Genomic DNA, 24,256 nt, shown 5'->3' with positions numbered 1-24,256 from the left:
AATGATTTTTAACTGTATTTATAGACAATTTGATACCAAGATCTTGTTCAATAGCATTTTTTATTTTTGGAGCAGTCATGTATGGATCAGCTTTGTTCCTTCTTCTCGACAATGGGGAAGAGCATTAATTACCTTCTTCCTTGAACACTCTAATTTCCGCGCTTCCTACGAGTTCGTATGTCCTTTTTTCGTAAAATTAAAAGTTCGTAGCCTGAAGGCTTCTGTTGAGTGTTTGCCCCGTCCCATACTATAATTTATTAGTTCAAATTGAATAATCTACCAACAAATGTACAAACAATTATGAACTTTATAACTTATTTGAGAAAGCACTTTTAATGACAAGATTTACTCTTGAAGAATCTGTCAATTCTTCGCAAGAGGCAGTACCCGTGAAAAAAATAACTTTGGATGTCATAGGCAGGGATTGAACCCAAGACCCTATGTTACGCCAGGTTTTTGTTACGCAACCCTAAATTGTTCGAACTTGAGTTAAAGTTCATTTGACACCAACATCAAATATATTACAGATAAAGGTATATTTACTCCGTAGGCGCACCTCTTTAAGCCAGACAACCTTCCAATAGGATCAGGATACAAGTAGGCAACATCTATTTTTGTTTTCATTTTTGGGTTATGATCTTTCATCACATATCCGATTTTTGTAAATAACAGATAAAGGTAATAGAATTCTAAATACACTTTTATATTTTTAAATAGCGTCTTAGAGCCAGGTCATAGCTAGGCAACCCAAGTGCAAATTATTATTCCAATTTATATCTTTGATAAAATATTGGCCATTATCAAATAACAGATGGATGGATATTCCTTCTACGCATCTTATACTAAGGGAACAACAATTATTAAAAGTGTTCTTAACAAAAGTGAACACTTCAAATAAAAAACTATTTTAAAGAAAAAGTTGGGAAATGTCTAGGTATTTTTGTTGACTCTAAAACCCGTGACAATGTTATTTATGTTTTTAAAGATCACTTTTTAACTATGAATTTTTTTAAAGCGTGCTGTCGTAAAGGGGGTTTGCATCACAAAGAAAAATGAATAACCTTAAGAAATCGACTAATTAAACTTCTGATAACCATTTCTTGCATTCAAGCGCCCTTTTAGAGCATCCACTTACATGTTTATGTTTTAAATGCTTAAACTTTTTCCGACTATAAAATAAACAATTCTGTTTATAATGGTAACAACAGTTTTAAAACAATTTATTTACTACAGGGAAGACGTACATACATTTTGATTACAGAATTATTTTAATACACATTTAAAAGCAACACAAGTACTGTTGTCAAAATCAATGCGGTGCTTTTGATGATTGCAGCTGAGGATGTCAAGGTTTGAGTTTTATTATATTCACTTCCAAGAAAAGATAGCGTACAAGTTATTTCATCGTTAGTATCAAACTGGCTGGCAGATACAACGGAAGTGGCATTGAAGTAACCATTGATTTCCGGATCATATTTCTCCCAGATTTTGGTGAAGTTTATGTCATCGTCTTCGCTCCTGTTAAATAAAAAAAAATTAATAGAAAACATTTAACAATAAGGATTCTGTTTACAGTATTTATTCTGAATGAAAACCAAAGCTTATTGTTGCTTTTGGTTGTGAATATTAAAAGTGTAAAAAAACATTTAATGAATCCTGTCAATAGTTTTGACTCAAAGAAAACTTAAATATAAATCAACAATTAAATACAATTATTACCACAATTATTCAATGGGCACTTTTACATGATGCAAGGGACTTTATATGTATTTAGAAAGTTAGAACAAGACAATTGACGGGTTTTGCAGAATTGACTTGAATACCTTGAATTTAATTTGTGCCGTCGTTTCCATTTTCAGACAATCAAAATTCCGGTACAAAGAAACATTCCAGGAAAAATAGAACTTCTCTATTTTCGGCAGCTTATTCAAAATAATATCGGTATACCCTTAGTTTCATATAAAATAAGGCTTCTCCCTCATTAATCGGTGTTACGTGGCGGTATTCTCGGCACACTATCTGGACCACGTAAATTAAGTGATTGTTATCGCTTATTTATTACGTTGATGGTTTAAAAGGCGAGAAAAAATCGAATAACTTCCAGGAAAACCCTAAAAGCAGCCCTTTTCCATTTCCCACACAAACGTTTTCTAGAGTCAATTTGAACTTTATTGCTGTTCAATAAAGGTCATATCAAATTATAATCACTCACTGTTGTCTAAGCAATTTAGGTGTGTTCGTAACGGCAAAGAGTCAATTTGCAATTTATTACCGCTGCATAAATTTCAAATTAATTCATATCTATGAAAATAGCCTTAGTGTGCTCTAATGTTTCTTTGATGCTCCCGGAGGAACCGGGAGCAACAGGAAAAACGTTCTTATTTCATTGCTTTTGGCGAGGATCAGATTGCAAAATAATGTTGCGTTAACGTCATCTGGAATAGCTGCGGCTCTGCTAGAAGACGGACGAAATACGCATTCTTCCTTGAAATCACCATTAAACATGCAAATCACCGAAACACCTATTTGCAACATCGCCAAAAATAGCGCAATGGCCAAGATTCTACAGGTATGCAAATTAAAATTGTTATGGATGAATGCACAATGGCTCATAAGAGGTCATTGGAGGCGCTGTACAGAACATTGAACGATCTTCGTGACAACTAAAATATTTTTGGTGGGGCATTATTCTGTAGTCGTTTGATTTTCTTGCATACATGCCTACAATCATCCAATTTGAGCAGTACGTAAAGACACTCCAATTACCAACTAACATGCGAGTATTTTTGCAACATGATGAAACTGCAAATGTGTTTGCGAAGCAGTTGTTAGATATTGGAAATAAAAAGTTGCAATGGACAGCTCGACCGGATTCATCACATTACCCACAGATTTCTGTCACTTCACAGATTTTAAAAAGGAGTTTATTCAGCGTGTTTTCCCAGATATAGTGCAAAAGTTCAATAACCATAATTGGCGGGGTGAACGAGCAATCTTGGCAGCGAAAAATAAAAGTCAAGGATCTCCATGCGACCATTCAGAATTTTCTTCCGGGACAGTTGGTTTCCTTCAAATAAGTCGACACTTTTATGAACCAGCACGACGTAGTCAACTTTCCCAAGGAGCTTTTAAATTCACTGGAATTGTCTGGATTACCACCTCACAATTTGCAGTTAAAAGTAAGATCAGTTGTCATCATGCTGCGTAACATTATTCAACCTCGAATGGAACAAGACTGGCTGTGAAAAAGCTGAATAACGTCATTGAGTCAACAATACAAAGGAGAGGGTGTCTTGATCCCGCGAATACCGATAATTCCAACGGATTTACGATTCGATTATAAACGCTTACAATTTCCAGTACGTCTGGCCTTTGCGATGACAATAAATAAATCGCAAGGACAGTCTTAAGAAGTTTGCGCAATAAACTTGGAGTTTCCCTTTTTCGCGCATGGAAAATTATACGTCGCGTGTTCGCGCGTCGGAAAACCACCTTCTTTGTTTATTTACGCACCACAAAACAAAACAAAAAATATAGTTTATGAGAAAACTTTAAATTGATTAACAAACTGTATCATAACAGTGTGTCTGGTAATATAAATTTAACCTTATAAATAGCCAGTATTTTAGGAAGACTTTATTTTTTAAGTAGGCAACATGATGTGTCGAAAATAATAATAAAACTTCATGCTTCATTAAAAAAATGCTTTTTTATTCAATAAGTTTTGTTTGTTTTGAAATTAATGTATGCAAAAGTTTAGGTCTTTTATTAATCGATTGAGGCAGTACGAAGTCTGCCGGGTCAGCTAGTTTTGAATAATTACATTAGTTATACTTCACAGATCATCGAAAAGTGAGGGAGCGGCTTGCCTGCTAACACTTATTTGCACAAAGTTTGATGTTAAAGGCTCAAAGCAACAAATCTCATGGGGGATTGCACAATAGCTATACAAACATATAGGCACAATAACTTGACACTGCCTAATAGATACGTATGCTTCTTCACAAGCTGCATGGATCTGAAGAAGAGCAGACAGCTTTTCGACTTCTATGTTTACGCCGAAAAGAATTATCAAATTTTACAGTGATCTAATATTTCGACAGTTATTGTTTCAAGCAAGAGCCGGGAGCATATTTTGGGAATGGAGTGATAACCAAAATTCCATTAAATGAACGTGTAGATTTATGCACCATTATGAAATTTAACCGTCTGACAGATTTTTTTTCAGCCGTGGTCGAGGGTAAGCATCCTTTGAGGTCCAAAGCCACATCGAAGCCAATGGCTTCATGATATTGCTACAGTTTTTAAAGTCGGTTGTTTCGTTAATTTCACTAATTTTTTCGAACAAACTTATTTTTTTATTATAAAAACATGAAGTTCTGGTCAAATTTAATTTGAGTTTTATTTTATTTTCATTTTACCTTACATACAGTCAATCAAATTCATATTCGTACCCTCTATTCTATTTAATACAAATATAATTTTTATCTAAAATTACATTTTCATTCAATAAATTTGAATTGCTAATTTTTCTTAAGCATTAACTTCATTTATACAATTCATAAAAAATTAAGTATTACCAACGTTATTGGTCATCTAAAATTATTCTACTAAGAACTCACATCAAATTCATGTTCGTACAGTGTTTTCTTTACCGTTAAAAAAATGTCAAAAATATTTTCATTATTTTATTGTTTTCATAATTCGACTGTGTGTCTTCAATTTATAAAAAAAGTAAACATTTTAAAAAATGGGGAGAAAACAATGGGAAACATCGGTTGAACTGAGGAAAATGATAATAAAGTACCATAATGATGGTAAATCATTAAAAGAAGTATCGGACCTTGTAGGCAGATCAAATTTAACTACCTAATCAATCGTAAAAAGGTATCGTTCGGAAAATCGAACCGAAAATATGCCAAGAAACACCACACGCGAAATTTTCAACTCGCATGATTAACGCCTTATAATGCGCGAAATCAAGAAAAATCCCCATATAAGTGCACTAAAACTTGCTGAAAAGTTGCGAGAGGAACTTAACAAACAGTTTTCTACCGAGACGTTGAGAAACTGCATTCGCCATCACGGTTTTGACGGTAGAGTTGCCAGAAAAAACCTTTTATAAGTTCTGTGAACAGGTTGAAACGGCTAAATTTCGCAAAAGAGGATTTCGACCATTGAAAAAACGTAATTTTACCGATGAGTCAAAGGTCAATAAATCTGGCTCAGATGGACGACAAATGGTTTGGCGGAAACCCAATACGCAGCTACTTCCGGAAAATACTGTAGCAACTGTCAAGCATGGGGGCGGATCAGTGATGGTTTGGGGTTGTTTTTCTGCGGCTGGGGTAGAAAAATGACATGTAATTCCCATTCCTCTATCTATGCTTGTTTGAGTTGAGCTTTATTAGATATCACACGCTTTTTAACGCGTCTATCCAAGTCTTTCCATAAACGCTCAATTGGACTGTGATCCGGGGACTGTGATGGGTGTGGAAGCACATGTGAATTGTTATATGAAAACCAAAGGCATATTTCAAACGTTTTTTCTGGTTAATTGGCGAAATCATTGTCTTACGCCTAGAAACAACGTGCGTTTTATTCAGCTTCATGGAATACAATTCTTATTGTCATAGGTTGAACTGATTTCCCAAATTCTAGGTTTACTTCAGTAGCTATTTCAGTTAATGTTATTTGTGGGTTAACTTTTACTTTCCGTACAATCCGAAGCTCATTTTTGGCTCAAATAAACAGAATTGTCGATTTTGGAGTGAATATCAGCCAGAAGCATTGCAACAGTTACCAATACATTCAGAAAAAGTCTCAGTTTGGTGCGGTTTATAGGCTGGTGGCATCGTTGGACCGCACTTCTTCAAAGATCAATTGGCCGCCTAGATCGTGCGATTTAACGCCCTTAGACTATTTTTTGTGGGGCTATGTTAATGCTCATGTCTATACAGACAAGCTCGCTTCAATTGACGCGTGAGATACTGGCTGAAATGTTGGAGAGAGTATGACAAAATTGGACTAAGCGGATGGACCATTTGAGGCGTAGTCAAGGTCAACATTTGCATGAAATAATCTTCAAAAATTAAATTATATGGACGTACGGTCCATCGATTCAAATAAAGATTTAGATTTTAGATTTAGATTAAATTTTGATTGGTTCATATTTTTTTCTTTTTAGAGATTGAATACAATATTTAAGATACATAAAATCGTTTGAGCACGACATTTGCCGTCTGTCAGATTGACAATCCAATATAAACTCTATATATATGTGTTTGATAAAATTACATTTTTAATTTAATAGTTCAGTTTTTATTTTATTTAAGGTTTAAGATTCCGTTTGCATATTTTTTTTAACTGTAGGCAAGTTCTAATTTCAAAAATCAACGTTTTTAATTCTGTTCCTATATGTAAGAGCAGTTTTTAGAAAATCATAGAATAAATCAACATTCATTTGATTTAATAAGAAAATACAATATTCTTCGGTTAAGGTACAATTTCCAAATAAGTTTCTTCTTATTTCACGCAAAACTGGACGCATTCCCAAGAAATGAATGATGTCTTCATGTTCTCGTCGGTTGCATAAATCGCATAAAATCGGTTATTCACTTCTATGTGGTATGTAATTGAGTTGCAGCAATTGCAATTCGCCTCGTAATCGGAACATCATTGAAATTATGCTTGTATTATTTTCATCTTTGAAGTAGTTGTTTTCGTTGAAAGTGTAATCCAGGCGATTATATATAGTTCGGTAAAGAGATCCTGCTTTTTCTTCTTCGTGCTTTCCCATATCTAAGGTCTACTTTTTTATAAGATCGTACAATAAGGGTCTCGCAGTACTTGGATCATCTATATTTATATCAAGTACAAATCCACACTTTTCAGCTAAACATTCCCATTCTTTAAAAAATCCTCTTTTGCTTCGCACGACTTGAATGGCAACCATCTTAGGGAGCCGGTGATCAGGCAATTGCATGACACGGAGAACAACTTGTAGTTTGAGTGTTTTAATTAGTAACGGATGCAATCCAATCTCAATCATAAGCACATAGTTCGGTGCGTTGGGGGGGAGATGAAATGCTCGTTTCAGGTAGTACCTTAAAAGTTTCTAACCGATTCATATTCTGAACCTCCCCATACCTGTGCAGCATTAAATATGATTGATTCCGCTACAATTTTAAATACCCGATATTTACTACTGTGCCTTATGAATTTGTTGTTGAAGCAATTTTTCCAAGTAGCCTTTATTGCAATTTTCGCCTTAGATAATTTATCTTTTAAATGCTAATCCATTTTCACCATTTGTGTGAATAGTCACATTTTGTGTGAATAGTACACCAAGATATTTGTATTCTTTTACAAGCTCAACAGTATTCCCTTCGTAAAACCATTTCTCGTTTGCCCTAGTTCTGCCTCCTCCCTTTCGAATTACTATAACTTTGGTCTTATCCGGATTAACCATAAGATTCCACAACTTACAGAATTATTGGAGGTTATTTAACAATAACTGTAGAGTTTCAGGTGAGGTTGCCATCATCTCTACATCATCTGCAAAAAGAAGGGACAATAGACCAAGTCGTTTATAAAAAGTGCAAATAGATGGGGGCTAAGAGGACAGCCTTGTCTGACTCCTGTTTTGGTTGCAAACCACTCTGATCTATTAGCACCATTCCAAACTGACGATTTCATATCTCGATAGATAGTTTGAATGAGTTGACCAAATTTTAAGGACATTCCAAGCCCGTACAGCTTGTACATTAGGGTATCCCGGTCTACGGTGTTGAACGCTGTTCTAAAATCCAAGAAGATGACATACAACTTCTTACTTCTTGCAAAGTATGAGTCAGCAATACTTTTGAACACGAAAATGTGATCAATAGTAGAGTAGCCCGATCTGATGCCCGCCTAAAATTCACTTAAGAGATTTTTTTGATGAAATCCACATTTTGAGCCGATTCTGAAGTGCTGAGGTGAACATTTTATAGGGGCATTTAGAAAGGAAATACCTCTGTAGTTCGCAGGATTCATTGCACAACCTTTCTTTTAAATGGGGAACACTAAAGCTTCCTTAAACTGTTCAGGTATTACACCATTTTCCATGACGCTGTTAATTGACCGGTTAGCGTCTGAATGAGATTATTCGATCCGTACTTGTAAAATTCTACAGGTATCCTATCCGATCCAGCTGCTTTGCCATTCTTGAGTTCATTGACGATAGAAGAAACCTCTTCAAATAAAGATTTCATGAATTGTTCTGAATTGTATGTGTTTTTTTTTTTTAACTTTCCTAAAGCTTTTAAAAATGTTCCCTATATTTTTTTCAATATAACTATTAACTAGTGATATCCAGACAAACAAAACTTTTAATTTGGCGGACAGAAATGTCTGAAAGCTGTAATTATTTTAAGACAAACATACTTCACCAATAATTTTGTCCTGGAAAAATATGTTTTTTCCAACTTCAATATTTGTTCTTTAAACCTGAAAAGCTTCAAAGTTTAAAAAGCTTGGTGTACCAATGATGCACTGTATATATGTAGAAACAAATGTGTTTAGATATAATAAATCAAAGTGTACTTACGTTATTAGCAGAGATGGTTTGGGATAAACGTTTTCAACTGCACATGTCACAAGGGTTTCGTTGCTTGAAGTTTCATAATCGAGTTTAAAATTTAATTGGCTAACATCAACTATCTGAAGATGAATATGAATGGTCTGAGTTGAATTCATTGTAACCATACAACTGTAGTCGCCAGAAATATTGTTTGTAGGCTCAGGGAATCTGATCGCACTATATTTGTAGTTTACATCGTTTGAAACTTCATATTTTTCATCGATTAGTCCTTTTGATGAAGGCTTCCATTATAAAAAAAAAAGAAGAAATATAATAAAGAATTTGGTTAGATTAATTGTGTGGTGATTTTAAACAAGTTATAGATGCAAATATGTATATGAGAAAATGATTTTGCAAAGCTTTATTATTTCCAAATATATGAGTGTTAAAGTTGAAAAGAAAATATTGCAATGCAAAAATGAGTCTGAATTTACAGAAATTTACTTTTAAAATGTTGTTAATGTAAATAAAATGTGATTTCAAAAGTTTTTTGATAAATGTTTCTCAAATTTAATATATTAATGTTTTTCAGATAAGCCCAAAATTGGTCACAAAACCCAAAAAGGAAAAATTAATCGCCAAAAAATAACGCCCCAATTTTTAGTTGTCACTTTGCCCAAAAGAATTTTTAATTTTGAATTTGGGGTTGATGACATTGGGGTCGGACTTTGTGACATTAATTTTAGGCATTGCGACGATTATGATTTCTATCGCTTCTTAAATCGTATCACCCAACGACATATAACTCAAATCATAAACAGACATAAAGCCCCAAAAAGAAAACGTCGAAAAAGGATCACTAAGAAAAAGTCACAAACCCCGAACAAAAATGTTGGGTAGTTAGGGGCTCTGAGACGCTTATTGACAGTGAGGTATACATAGTTGTGTGCATAAAAATAGCAGTGCTGGTCACATTTTATTAGATTGTCAATTATTTTAACGAAGGAAATTCTTACAAAAAAAAATTAACATGTAACATGTTACTTGCATCTAACGGTCTTTCGTTTTCATATCAGAGACTTTTAACTAGAAGTTATACTCTACTTCTCCTAGTGAACACACATTATTTTAAACTCTCTGGATATAGAGTGTTCATAAAAATAGCAGTGCTCTTGATTTTATAAGTAAAAAGAGTTAAAAATTCAATTTTGTTTATTTTTCGATAAGTAAATATTTCACTATTTAAAGTTTAAAGTATTTGTAACATACTAGCATATAAAAAATTAATAAATATTAGCTCAAAAATAAACAATGGGACGGTCAAGACTTTGCACCGAAAAAATTCGAAAACTGCGTTTGGAGTGAAAAACCTACCAAAATATTCAAGACATCCTAGGCTGCTCAGCAAAAATGGATAGTAATGCCTTAAAATGGCAAAATAAACCGAAAACGCGAGGCCCAAAAAGGATGAATACTGAAATAACTGACAGAAAAATTGTTCAGCTAACAAAACAGATCCCTACCATATAGGCTCTTAAAAAATAAGAAATAAACTTTGACTGCGTGTGAGCGCTGTCACAATACGAAGACGTCTTTTGAAGCGAAGTTACCAGCCCAAAGTCCACGCAAGGTACCATTCTTGACGAAAAGGCATGTGGCAAAGAGAATGGAGTTTGCCGAAGTGCATAGAGAATTTGCAAAAGAGAAATAGAGTAATGTTCTGTGGAGAGATGAAAGTAAAGTCGTCCTTTTTGGTTCCAAGGGTCGTCAAGAATATGTGAGAAGACCCCAAACTGCAGCAAACGGTGCACGGTACACTATAAAAACAGAAAAGAATGGTGGAGGAAAAATTATGATATGGGTTTGTTTCTCATACTACAATTCAACCTATCAATACTTGATTCAACCGAGTATGTGAAAATGATCGAGGAGCTTAGGTTACCCTATGCTGAAGAGGAAATGCCGTTGGTGTGGGTATATCAACAATACTATGACATAAAGCATACGTCAAAAAATGCAAAATCATAGTTTGCGCAGAAGAAGTTATCCGTTATGGAGTGGCCCGCTCAATCCCTCGAATTTAACCCTTTCGAAAATTTGTGGAGGGATGTTAAAAACGTATTTCATAAATCAAAACCCAAGAATTCTAAAGAATTATGGGAAGCAGTGCGTGACTGGTGGAACGCAATACCAATCCAGTTGTGTCAGGTTTTAGTGGACTCGATGCCACGTAGATGTGAAGCAGTCATAAAAAAAATAGTTATTTAACAAAGTACTAATTGTAAGCTAACATTATTTGTATACTTTTATATAACTTATTACAGTTTTCTTACTTCTTAAGTAATAAGTCCAGTACTCTGTCATGCACTGCTATTTTTATGAACAGCCATATATTTTAAAAACGGTTTTTACCGTGACAAAGCTAATGGTAAAAAATCGATACTACTTATTTTCTGTTATTTTGAATAAAATAATTTAGTTTCTTATTAGAAGTTTTCATCGTGTTTTAGCACTGGAGGAATTTATTAAAAACAATGAATCGGTGGTGGCAGTGCAGCGGGCTTTCCTAATTCTTTCCTAAGATTCAACATTGGACGTCACGGTACTCTTCCTTCAAGAAAGACAATTATGACATGGGTAACTTCTTTTCGGAGTACGGGCAGTGTAATAAAAAAGAAACCACCTGGCCCTGTACGGACAGCTGCAACTGAACAAAACGTTGAACGAGTGAGGGTAGCTGTTCTCCAGAGCCCTGGCCGTTCCGTGAGCAAGCGAGCTCAATCACTGCACATTTCATCTCTTCAGTGAGTCGAATTATCAAGCATAATTTAAAGTTTTATGGGTACAAGCTGGCAATCGTTCAGAAGTTGCAACCTACTGATTACGCACAACCTTCTTCATTCGCATTGAAGATGGTATCGTTGTTTTAAGTGAATGACGATATGTTGCTGCTCATGAGCGATGAGGCGCGCACTTCCGTCTCAATGGTTCTGTTAATTGACAGAACTGCCGCTATTATGCCCCTGAGAACCTCAACGACTCCATGGACGACCACTGCATAGCCCTAAAGTAACTGCGTGATGTGCAATGTCAAGAAAATTTATCATCGGTCCCTATTTTTTTGAAGAAGAAGGAAACACCGTCACCGTCAATTCTATCCGCTACATGGACATGATAAATAACTTTTTGAGACCTCAATTACGCAGAAGAAGACGAATTGTCAACCAAGCAGATGTTTGGTTTCAGCAAGATGGGGACCCCCCTCACTCTTCCAGAACTACAATCGCCTTCTTGCGCGAGATGTTCCCCAACCGCCTTGTGTCACGCTCTGGGGACGTGCCATGGACCCGAGGTCCCCTGACTTGACGACGTGTGACTTTTTCCTTTGGGGATACCTAAAATCACGCGTTTAAGAGTCGAAAACACCCACTTTGGAAGCGTTGAAGGAAGCAATAACGTCTGGAGTTGCGTCAATTGAACAAGACCTACAGGAGCGGGTCCACCGAAACTTCTTGGACGGACTTGCCACCTGTTACGAACAAGATTTGCACCATTTGTCCGACGTTATTTTTAAAACTTTAAATGGCATTTAATTCCCTACCTTCTGATATATTAATTAAAAAAATTTAAGATCTTAACTTTTGGAGTTACATTCATTTGTTTTTGTTCCGGTTCCCGTGGGACACCCTGTACAATATCAAAAACCAGTTCATAAATGTCATCAAATTAGGCGCCTATTAAAAAAGTATGACAAAAATAATAAAGTTTTTTCTTTGAGTTACGCGTGCTTTGGTTTTTTAGTGTCTTAACAAAATTCATTAATTTCTATGAAGTATAAATATTATATTTCAACTCATTAATAACAAATCAATTTTTGCCAAAAATTTAGTAAATATTCAATTATTTTACATACTCATCTTCTTCTGACATTTTCCTGCAGAGCGGCAACAGAAACAAAATGAGTGTCAGCTGTTAGACTGTTTTTTCGAACAGAGTTACCGACTGCAGTAATGCAGTGTATTTACATTTATGAACGCAAATCTTTCATTACTGCTGCATTTTTACATTAATGAACTTACACTTTATAGACACTGTAGGCAAACTATTTCGTTTTCAAATTTGAAAATTTTCATTTTCTTAAGGTTGTTTGATGATCTGACATTTTGTTCGTTTAATGTTTAGTTTTTGGGCGATCAAATTTAAAACTACAAATGTATTAGTGCCCAAAATAAACACACATTTTGTCCAGAACGCCCAAATTTTGAAAAGCATGACATCTTTTGGCCGATAGATATCTCAAATAGTAATTTGGGTGTTATGATATTTAAAAATTCATTAAGGCACTATGACATTGCTTTTAGGCGCTGTGACATTTTCTTCTGAAATTTTTTTAAAAATATTTTGACGTTATTTTATTGGGCAATTAATTGGGTTCAACAAAATGTTGATAAAATTGTTTTTGAAGCTATGACATTTTTAATTTTTGCGAAATGGTTTAAGCAAAACAATGTAATGGCTTATTCATACTCGAGAGCAAGCTATAACATAATACAGTTTTTTTTTAAAGGAAATGAAAACAGTCTTTATTAATAAACCTGTATTCATAAATACTCGTGTAAAAACTTACGAAAACAGATGGTTCGTGTCCTTTAATCCATTGATAAATTGGTTTGCCGTCTTTGAGCCATTTTACAAGCAATGACGATTGGTAGTTTTCCGCATCATAATCGCATTTTAATATAATCGGTTCAGGCTCACCATCCTCGGATATAACATGAGTTACTTGAGTAACTTGCGGTGAAACTTCACTGAGACCTGTAACAAGAAAAGCTAAGAAACATGTAAAATCTTTCATTTATTCAGTCAGTTAATTTTTGTTAATCTCAAACAAGAAAAAAGCATTAATTGTATTCAAGCGACGTGGTCAGTTGATAAATTGTGTAAAATGATAAGTTTACAAAAATATTTTCGTGAACGCCTTTTAATTGATTTGCTGCGTAAGTGAATCACGTTAAACGTCAAATATTAAACGTCAATAATTGCTTTGGGGCTCACAAAAATCATTTCCTTTTTACTTGCGACACATAGGAACTCATATATGGCAAGTTTTGCATTCGTTAAAAATTTCGAACTCTAGATTTTAATAAAACATGATATTACGATGGTAGAGATGTCAAAAAAACTTGGGTCCCGCTATTCCGTCCGGTCTGTTTTGTCTGTCTGTTCACGCTCCTACAGCCTAAACCATTGGGTCGATTGAGTTTAAATTTGGAAGTTAAGGTTTTGAGCAGATTTGCGTTAGGCGTTTTTTTAATTTTTTTTAAGATCAAAACTAACAGTGGTTCCAATACAATTTTTTTGGTCAAAAAACGAAAATTCGAATTTTCTCAAAAACAAACCGATAGCTTTTTTCAATTTTCTCTAAAATTGTATTTTTCAACTTGGCTTATAATAAGAAAAACATATTTTTGTATTGCTTGGGAAAGGTACCGTTCATAGAACTGTTATTTTGTTTTTTTAATTTTCTCAGCAACTTATGAACTGATTTTAATATTTTTTTTGAATAACTATCAAAAATGCAATATTTTATTGTTTGGGTCAACCCATTAGTTCCCAAGGTTGGAAAAAAACAAATTTTATACTTTCACTGCATTTTATTAGTTTAATATATACTTAAATAACAATTTTTAAATTGAAAAAAAAATCTGAGTTTTTTAGTTTTTTTACAATAAAATGTTGCGTATATGTACGTCTTCTCGCTTTATTTTCATCTTTTACTATCAATTGGCCGACATTGTCAACTCGAATTTCCATGGGTAAGGCACTTTTTGATGGACGCCCATAATTTGGATTTGAAGGTAAATTTAACGTGCGTTTTGTTCGCATTTCATATATAGTAAAGTAAGAAATTCCCAACAAAACGATACGCAGTGGCCAGATTTTTGTATTTAAAAATTGGTACAACTGAAAGAAGATCTGTCAAAATAAAAATAAAAAACTTCAAAAAGGGGGTTTGTTCGTAGACTACTACATTAACATGTGGTGTTGAAGCGAGCTTGAAGCTCGCCTCAATTCTTTATATACCTGAATCGAGTTGAGATTTATCTATTCTAAGATGAAAATAAACTGAGATTAACCTTTTTTGGAAACATAGCAAAACATAAATATCTTTGCTATTGTTTTTTCTTACAAAATAAGCCCAGTTAGTCCATTTTCAATAACAAAACTAAATAATATCAACAGTAATAGATTCATTTTTTCCGCAATGGAAAGCACACATGATTCCAAATGCAGAACTACTCAACAAACACAGCCATCGAGATACAAATGCAATATCAATCGTACCAACATTTGAGAACGAAATCACATAAGATCCATTCGAGGCTCGTATAAATGTCAAAAACCTATCCATAGTGAGATTCTACTCTAACTTTTATCGGTGTTATTCTCACTATGGATATTGTTTTTATTATTCGTGTAAAATCCTACTTTACTATGGATAGATTTCCCAACAAAACACGGGTTTATTTGGTTACTTTGTCCTGCAATATCTTGGCCTTGAATATTATCTTTCATCACTGGTTCGTTCGTTTTTATAAGAGCAAATGCTATGTAGGACTTGAAGTCTAACTGTGACATTTTTGATTTGTTAGCTAAATTGTATATTTCCCAGGAATTTATAATAACACTGTCGATCAAATTCACAATTTTTTCCTTTTACATTGATTCTATAGTTACATATTGCGTTGTCATGCAAATCAACTCCTCCCATATGTTGATTATATTCAGCTTTACATTTTGGCTGAGAAATTGAAACGGACTTTTTTCTTTTCTGTTGTACCTTTTTGCACTCAAGGTGGTTCAATTGTACAGTTATTAGTAGCAACGGTCACCACAGAATTGTCGTTCCATCTGACCAACAATATTTTTTGATCATTTTTAGAAAGAAAAAAATCATAAGAACCACGATCTTTTTATTCCTATTTTTCACACTTTCTATCACAGTATTACATGTACGGTTTTCACGAATTGTTCCGGTACCATAAAACCCCTTTTTGTTCAGCAAACCGAATAACTTGTATGAAGAAAAGAAATTGTCAAAAAATACACGATGAACTGATGGCTGCTGAACAACTGACAATAACTCCAGTACAACATTTGCTCCTAGTCCTAATTCAATTTCATAAGTACTTGTTTTTCCACCATAAGGTATGAATTTGTACAAGTAACCATTAGAACTGCATAGACACCATATTTTGAAGCCAAACCTGATTGGTTTTCCCTAGATGTACATTTTACAACTATGTCGACCAAAATTAGGAACCATTTTCTCATCGATAGAGAGGTTATGAGAAAATACCCCAAACTGCATTTTCTTTTTATTTATCAAATCAAAAAGAGGTCTAGGTTTTGAATATCTGTCATTTTTATCAAGTTGATCGTTATCTGATAAATGTATGTTTTGCTTTATAGAATCAAATCTGTTCCTACTCATACTCTTTCTAACCAGCTCAATTTCTTTATCCTCATCTTTAGTCACGTGCGTTGACGACTAATTACGTTAGAATCCCAATGTTGCGTAGACGCAACAATTATAAAAAAGATTAATTACATTATAAATAAAAAGCCGATATATAAATATAGTATAAGAAATTCAAATTTTCGTCTAAGTTCATAAATTGACAATAGTGTTTTGGTGAGAAGTATTAACTAGGACACAATTTGTTATCAATCATCGTCGGGTGAACAAATTCAATTTTTTAATGAATGCACTCTCACGCTTTTTAACAAGCATGTTCCATTGCTAACAACAAATTATACTCCTTCATTAAAACCATGGTTTTTAAAACCAAATTCGGTCTCTAATGCTAGATCGAGGCAATGCGTGCAGACGCTGCTAGAAACGGCTTCGTTTAAATGACATTTTATGTAACTACCGCTCACTTCGGAACCAGGTTGTACATGCAATACGATCGAATAAACGTGAAATATAATTAACTCCCGCCTAAATGCTTCGTTTACTGGATAAACACATGTTAATTTTTGTAATTTACCAATGTATAAAGTTAGGCCCCTTGTGCCAACAAATATTTTAATTTAAGTTATTGTTAAATATTATTATTATATTAGAATTAAGCCAAATGGATATAAATTTTGTACGGTTCAATAAATAAAAAAAATCGTTTAGGTACTGGATGGTATTTATGGAATAATCTTTGACAAATAGCTGTGGGCAGATGCAAACATATTTTTGTCAACGGCAATGATTGTAATGAACTCAAATGAAAATACTTTTGGTACCAGTGCCTCCTTTAGCTACGACATGTCTCATTGAAAGTTTACGTCATTGAAAAAAATTTCCTGTTTAAAATCCACCGAAAAACTTTTACTGACAGAATTTGGTGAAATTTGAACACAAATCAGTGGAACGATTCGTTTCACTTTTGAAAATGAATGTCTGTCCAGGAAATAGAAAAATATATTTTTAGAGAAAAATAAATGCACAATACACTTTTTTTGTTCAAAAAAAATTCTTTCGGTGATTTCAGATCGATCAGTATATAATATTCATTTCTAATCGAAGGGAATCAAATATCGATTCAAAAATTTTCCCGGAACGATTTCAATGATAGCTATAACTTCCCCTAATGCTATTAGGCTTGATGTGATTTGTCCAAAATTTCTCAAGCTGATATCGCCATGCGTCTTATAACTTTCCTAACATACATATTCACTATTTTAACTACAGGTAAATATCCAGAAATATCCAATGTAGAATTCATGCCATGACCACATACATTATATCGGTTTTAAAAACTTACTGATACCTTAACAAGCTGATTTTCGTAAAGGTCATAATTGTATTATAGCTTTTCCTAAAGCAACAGAATAATTGCGACAAGATTTAGATAAAGATAAAATAAAATATGTTAGATTTTTCGAAGGCATTAGATATGGTTGACGACTTAAGTCCCAACTATAAAAGGCATAAGCTAGCATATGCGCGCATAAGTAAACGTGGAATACAAAGAATCTCAATACGAGTGAACATAATGGAGTCTAGCTCCGTTTCGTTCAATTTTTCTCAGTTTCGTTAACTTAGCACACTCAAGCAAGAGCGATCCCAGTCGCTCGCCGCATAAGTAAAATCTGACATGTACCTAGATACGTGAGCAAAATTGAATTATGGCTATGCAGTAATTTCGCAAACTTAAGTGAATTTTCGTTGGGTTTTTGACATAAGCTTATGTTTGCTTATGCCTATTATAGTTGGGCCTTTAGTTTTATGCGAAAAATTCTTTCGACATTTTAATTTCTCGTTCTGTGTTGATCGAATGCAAGTATTTAAATTGAATAACAATTTGTCCGAGCTTCTTCCAATCTCTCTCGGTGTTCCACAAGGTTCAATTCTGGGTCCTTTGTTATTCTCACTTTATGTAAATGAATTACCATCAAATGTACAAAATAGTTCCACTTGTATACTGATGACGTGCAAAAGCATTTGAGTTGCCCATTAGGGCTTATAGAACACGGTGTAAGCTGTATTAATGGAGATCTTGACAAAATCGTCACAATATGGTCACATATATTCTGGTAATAAATCCTTGTGATTTTAAAGAAAGTTGTTGACCTTTCTTGCTTTCCTCTTGCCTGGTGCTCTTGCCAAACTCCCCAATATAGTGTTCAATCGACCTTTAATCTGAAACAATCACATCAACATAGCTGTTAAGTGCAACACAATCTTGTACGCCTATAAGAGTGCCTGGCAAAAATTCTCGTTTCAAACACTCCTAGTGGCTGCCGGGCGGTAATGATCACCACAGTTGTCTTGCACGTTGTCAAGATGAGGATCAGCTAAGGACAGTTTGAATTGCTAAAGTTTCCTACTCCTTAATAGTAGCAAGCCTTAGCAATGCAATTTGTCCATAGATACGGGGTCCCTTATTGTCAGTGGTATTGTGAGCGTCTTACATAATCCGTGCCGAAGAATGAAAGGCTGGAGGGCAAACCAGTCGCTAACGAGCTCATTCGCATGCCTTGGCAGGGTCCGTCTTATTTTCTGCTTTACCCCGGTATATCGGCTCTGCCGGGGCTGACCTCTTTTTTTCCGACCTACTCGGACCAACATTCAAAAAATTGGAACAAAATGGATGAACTAGACATGACAAACGTAGAACCATCCACAGCTTGGAGGATGAACTCTTGGCCTCCAGGCAGTGCTATTCATAGCACTCCTATACTTCCTAAACCGTATACAAAACCGAAACCCTCGAGTAGCAGTGAACCAAGAAACCATTGGAAGGCGTTCTTCTCAGGAACCGCTTCAAAACAGCCTCTCACATTCTTGCCAAGATTGCCAAAAATTAAGTGACCGGAGTGATTCATGAAAGGGACGTCCAAGATAAAATGAAGTACCAGAAGGTTGTTGATGAATAAAACAACCTTCTGGCCAGCCGAGAAAAGGCCGTTAAGCGAAACAGATCTCAGGAGATCTGCCCGTCTCAGAAAAAGAGCCAGCTTGACGACCGGACAAAGCCAGTGAAAGCACCATCTTCTGGAGCAGTGCAACTGCGTACTCTTAGGGAGGTTGTCAGGGATGACCTCCAAGTAGCAGTTGTGGATGAGCTCTCCACAAACAGCAAAGGTCTGCTGAACGTGTGGAACTCTATCGAGAGCAAGCTCTCTGAGATGGTGTTTTCATACACTATATCAAACAGTGAGGGCCCCTACCCTAGTTTTGACTCTAGCGAGATGCTCAGGGGGTATAGGGTAATCAAGTGTGCGGACAGGTTTTCTAGGGATTTCCTTAGTGTTAGCAATGACTGGGAGGGCTTGAAGCTCAAGCTTATCCCAGCTAAGGACATCCCTATACAACCGAAGGCTCACATTTGGTTGCCGCTCATGAGCTGGTTCTGGATCTTTTCTGAGTCCCTAAATGTTGTTAAATCCTTTAGGCTTTCTGACTTTGCTAGCGTTTTTCAGGCTGAACTTCTGGCAATAAGGGAGGCATGTAAGATACTTAAACAAAGCCCAAACCAAAACCAAAATACGGCTATATTTACAGACAGTCAGTCAGCTGTCAAAGCCATTAACTCGGACACATCCTCATCTAAATTGGTCCAGCAATGTTGCGATGAGCTTGCGAGCCTGTATATTTACCTCGGTGTCACCCTGATCTGGGTTCTGGGTCATACTGGTATCGTGGGAAATGAACGGGCTGACGAGCTAGCCAGGCAGCGATCGGCCCTTCATAGCTCACTTGCGGAAATGGTTAACATTCCTCTTGGTGCTATGAAGGGTAAAATCTTTTCTATCTACCAAACTGAATCAAACCGAAGGTGGAGCAATTTACCCAACTGCATTATATCTAGAAAATATGACCCACCTATAATAAAACCCGTTCAAACGATCTTCTATGCAGGCCAAGGCAAGACATAGCCAGGATTGTTGCGGTTTGTACCGGACATTGGCCTATAGAAATCCATACAGAGAAGTTGGGTATCTCTTACAACATCTTTTGCCGTAGTTGTAGTGACCAAAGATAAAGTGAAACGATAATCCATTTCCTCTGCAAATGTCCTGCTTTGGCAAACACTAGAATGAAATACTTTGGAAAAGCATTCTTTGACGAACTTGATGAGTCATCTGAGACAGAGATTAGAGACCTAATCTTTTTTCTCAATGCGACAAAATGGCTCTAACATAATCGCTATGAAGCTTCTCTATAAATCTTTCATTTTCTATCACAGGTCAAACGAGTTTTTGGTATGAAAACGGCGCACTACATCGCTAATTGGAACTTTCACAGCTGATATTAAAATTATTTGTATGCTTACAAATTCTATCAGAAATCAGTTCAACATTCGCTTTTCTGTGGAGACTTAAGGTTGGGTAATGCCAAGGAAGGTTTAGCATCATTTTTAAAACCTTATTTTGTGATACCTGTAACTTCTTTAAATGGCACCTGGCAGCGATACCCCATACTGGATGGACACCCATATAACAGTATTGCTTGGAATATAACCTTGTGAATGATAATCTTATTTTCATTTGTGAGTAGAGATTGTCGGTTAATAAAAGGGTAAAGCATCTTAATAGTAATACTCATTTTTTTAAGAGTATTTTGAATATGTTGGTTAAAAGTTAGTTTTGAATCGAGATGAACACCTAGGTACTTAACAGACTGCTCCCATTTAATTGTGGTACCACTTATATCTAGCTGATTGCCGGGAAGATAGCAATGTTTCCTTTTTCGTGTAAAAAAGATGGCTTTCGTTTTCCCAACATTCAGCTTATTTTCCATTTAGTATAATATTTTTCAAGTACTTCTATCGCATGTTTAAGATTTGTCTCAATGTTGATTAGAAAATTAGAAAATTAATTATTTTTAAAATTTTCTACAAATGCATTAAGAGGACTTATTCCGCTTGTAGTATCGAATCTTTCAATTGCGCCTTACTGACAAGTTCATTAGTTACAAAGTCCCCCAAATGCTAAGAAACTAAGTGAATTTTTGAAAAACTTGTACAAAATAAATTTGCTATCTCAAAACCTGTACCAAAAGTTGCAGAAGAATCCTTCAAGAATGGTATTTCACTGTTTTTGTTCTTAATTAATTTTACTATGTTCCAGAACGGTTTTGCATTTTAATCCATAACGCTCAGTTTTGTGTTCCATTCTCTATTACGATGGATTTGTATCTGTTCAGTAATGCGTTTATTAAAATGGGAAACCATTGATCGGGAGAAGGGTAGACGGTGATTTTGCTAATTTTTTCGATGAATATTTCTTACTTTAATAAGTTCCAAGATACAGTGGTGGACAAGAGTTTAGCACACTTGATAAAGAAAATTAAAACCATTTAATTTTCAATTTGTTTTCTTATTATGAAATTAGTTATATTTTATTTTTACATTACATATACATAGCACTATGTTTTCATAGTACTTCATCAAATATGTTAAACATCTGTAAGAAAATAAAAGTATGGAATGTAGAAACATCAATTTTTCGCCTGATTACGAATTTAGCACATTCAACAGTTTCTTGATAAAATTTAACTTACCGTTATCAATTCTAAGTTTCTTTTAGTATCTGGTAGGAACACTTAATTTTGCAGTACCGAAGCAATTCTTCGTGGCAAACTTTAAACCAAAGCCTCACATCGTGACTTTGGAATTGTATACCAAGCATTTTGAATCTCCTGCCACAATTGTGTTAAATTGGTTGTTTTTCTTTGCTCAATGTGATGTTCAACATCATTCCACAAATTCTCGATCGGGTTAAGATCGGGTGATTGTGCTCGCCACTTCAAAACGTCGATTTTATTCACCTCTAAGGCACACTTCACTAACTTTGAAGTGTGTTTAGGGTCGTTGTCGTGCATGAAACGCCATAATAACGGCAAATTGTCTTCTGCGTAGGGTGTCATGTACAGGATATCTCTGTTCACGTTCTGGTCCGTTTTGGTGTCAATTTTTAAAATGGGGCCAACGCCGTGTCATGAAAAACCAGCCCAGACCATAATGTTGCCTCCACCGTGTTTCACCGTCTTAATGGTGTACCTTGGATCATATTCCCTGTTTTTCGGAAGTCATACATATTTTTTCCAGGCAGGGTTTGGATTCATCGCTCCAGAATACGTTTTTCCAAAAACTAAATGGTTTGTCTAGGTGAGCCTTGGCAAACTCTAACCTAGATTTCAGATTTTTTTTTCCTACAAGCGGTTTTCTCTAAGCAACGCACCCACGTAGATTGTTTAAATTTAATCGGCGTCTTATGGTCCTTGAGGAAACATTTACTCCATAGTTCGTTGAAAGTTCGCTTCGAATGGCACTGGATGTCTTAAACGGATCCTTGGTCGATAAACTATAAATAATTCTATCTTCATGTGTAGGTGTGTTTCTGGCCCTCTGGTGTTGTTTAACGTTTTCAATCACTCCAAACTATTTGAAATGACGAAGGGCATTATAAACCAGCTTCCTGAAGCATTCTAACAACTTAGAAATGTCGGTTACCGTCCGCCCTTTTGACTTCATTTTCAAGATCAGACTTCTTTTTTCCTTTGAGCACCATTTTGCTTTTGCCATGACTAATTATTTTGATTTTTATTTTTTTTAATGTAGATCATTAAAGGAATATTTTATTACCTCAAAAATTATTATTTTCTATTTAAAAAAATTAAAAATACATTCTTTGATTTCAAAACGGGCTAAATTTATGTCCAGCTAAAAACAACGCAAATCACAAACAATCTTCATTTTTCACCAAACGCTATTTTACTTTTCAATTATTTACACATTTTTATTACCATATAAGGTAGTCATAGTAACAACATAAACACGAACCGTTACTTGCAAGTAATAAGGATTCAAAAGAAGAAACATACTTGAACTCTTTTCAATGTGCTAAATTCGTGTTCACCACTGTATGTGTTGGAAGTTTTTTAAATACATGTTTGTTTTTGGGAATAGTTTCATCAATCGATTCTAATCAAAAGATTGTATGGACTAATAATTTTCTAGTATCTTTGAAGCGGCCATTATAACCTTTAGAATGAACCCTGTGTCATTAATTGCAAAAAAGTATATTCAAATTCCAGATCTCTCAAAACCTACCAAACTTTTCCGTTTTGGACTTTTGAACATATATACATACATACATATATGTTATCCAAGCTCTTTCCTAGAGTTTTGCTTTGTCGGAATTTTTGTCAAAGTCAGTCTACTATCTAATTTTCCTGAACTATATAAAAGAAAATGTATTTTGTTTTGTTTCAATTTTTAAATGCAATGTACCATAAATAATATCAAAGAACCACTACATAAAATGCCTGTTCTCTCTGAAAATTATACAAAAGTGTATACGAAGAATTTAAAAGTAAACATTTCAGACAAATATAGTCTCCATATAAATACCTTAATCTACTGATGTCTTCACGTTTCACCTAAATAGTGCACCAGATGTTTTCTATAGGCATATGAAAACCACTTACATGTGACGAACCTATTTATGCATAGTCTTCTATGTTTCCTCCAAACACACACGAGGTTAGTAGTCCGAAAATTGCTTATATTTAAACATAAATACATTCTTTTTTAGCAACAACGCCCTGAATGATTAATAGGTACATAGTTCCATTGACTTAAACTTATACTTAATATTTTTAACATAAAAATAGGAATATATCGTCACTTTTGAGGTATGTATATCTCAATACAGAATTTTTGATCATATTAGAAAAACCAAGGACAACGAAATGATCCATTTGTTATTATCTTCTGCGCAGTCTATTTATTTTGTAACTGATATTTAAATGTTGTAAGTAACACAATTCAAAATTTATTGCGACTTTCTTGAATAATTATATGAAATTTTAATTGTTCTTACCTTTCACAGAACACAAACAATTTAAACAAAATAAAAATAAAACAATTCGATTCATTTGGATGCACATTTTCTTTTTTGTATTTAAGAAACAACCAGTAACACACTTTTACTTCATTTTCATTCTTTCACATTTATACACAAATACTTAGTGTTAAAATAAAAGATGACATTATGTATAAAAAGTATCTATAACATATTTTGTCTAATTTGTTTTTATATTTTGTCATAATAAGATGAATTCAGCGAAACACACAAAAACCACTACGTCTCGGATCGGAACAGAAATAGATAGTTCACAAACTG

General features: G+C 34.6%; 1 protein-coding gene across 2 annotated transcripts; it reads right to left on the bottom strand.

Moving 5' to 3' along the window:
- Positions 1 to 1,184: 1,184 nt before the first annotated feature.
- On the bottom strand, positions 1,185 to 24,140 carry LOC129952221 (uncharacterized). Of its 2 annotated transcripts, none has more exons than XM_056064707.1 (4): positions 23,954 to 24,140; positions 13,191 to 13,393; positions 8,591 to 8,865; positions 1,185 to 1,518 (listed from the first exon to the last, which is right to left on the bottom strand). In XM_056064707.1, exons 1-4 carry the CDS (start codon positions 24,018 to 24,020, stop codon positions 1,269 to 1,271), a joined length of 795 nt encoding a protein of 264 aa, XP_055920682.1. In that variant the 5' UTR covers positions 24,021 to 24,140; the 3' UTR covers positions 1,185 to 1,268. The 2 variants fall into 2 exon arrangements, with proteins under 2 accessions (XP_055920682.1, XP_055920683.1); XM_056064708.1 differs by having other exon boundaries at positions 13,191 to 13,378; positions 23,954 to 24,134.
- Between the last annotated feature and the right edge of the window lie 116 nt (positions 24,141 to 24,256).

The sequence above is a fragment of the Eupeodes corollae genome, chromosome 3 (genome assembly GCF_945859685.1).
Source record: "Eupeodes corollae chromosome 3, idEupCoro1.1, whole genome shotgun sequence".
Classification (NCBI taxonomy): domain Eukaryota; kingdom Metazoa; phylum Arthropoda; class Insecta; order Diptera; family Syrphidae; genus Eupeodes; species Eupeodes corollae.
This window is presented reverse-complemented; position numbering and strand designations above follow the sequence as displayed.

Coding starts and splice junctions, on each gene's coding strand:
- LOC129952221 (XM_056064707.1), bottom strand. CDS start 24,020: ATGTGCATCCAAATGAATCGAATTGTTTTATTTTTATTTTGTTTAAAT. Junction 13,394..23,953: donor TTGTTTGTGTTCTGTGAAAG/GTAAGAACAATT, acceptor CATGTTTCTTAG/CTTTTCTTGTTACAGGTCTC. Junction 8,866..13,190: donor GACACGAACCATCTGTTTTC/GTAAGTTTTTAC, acceptor TTATAATGGAAG/CCTTCATCAAAAGGACTAAT.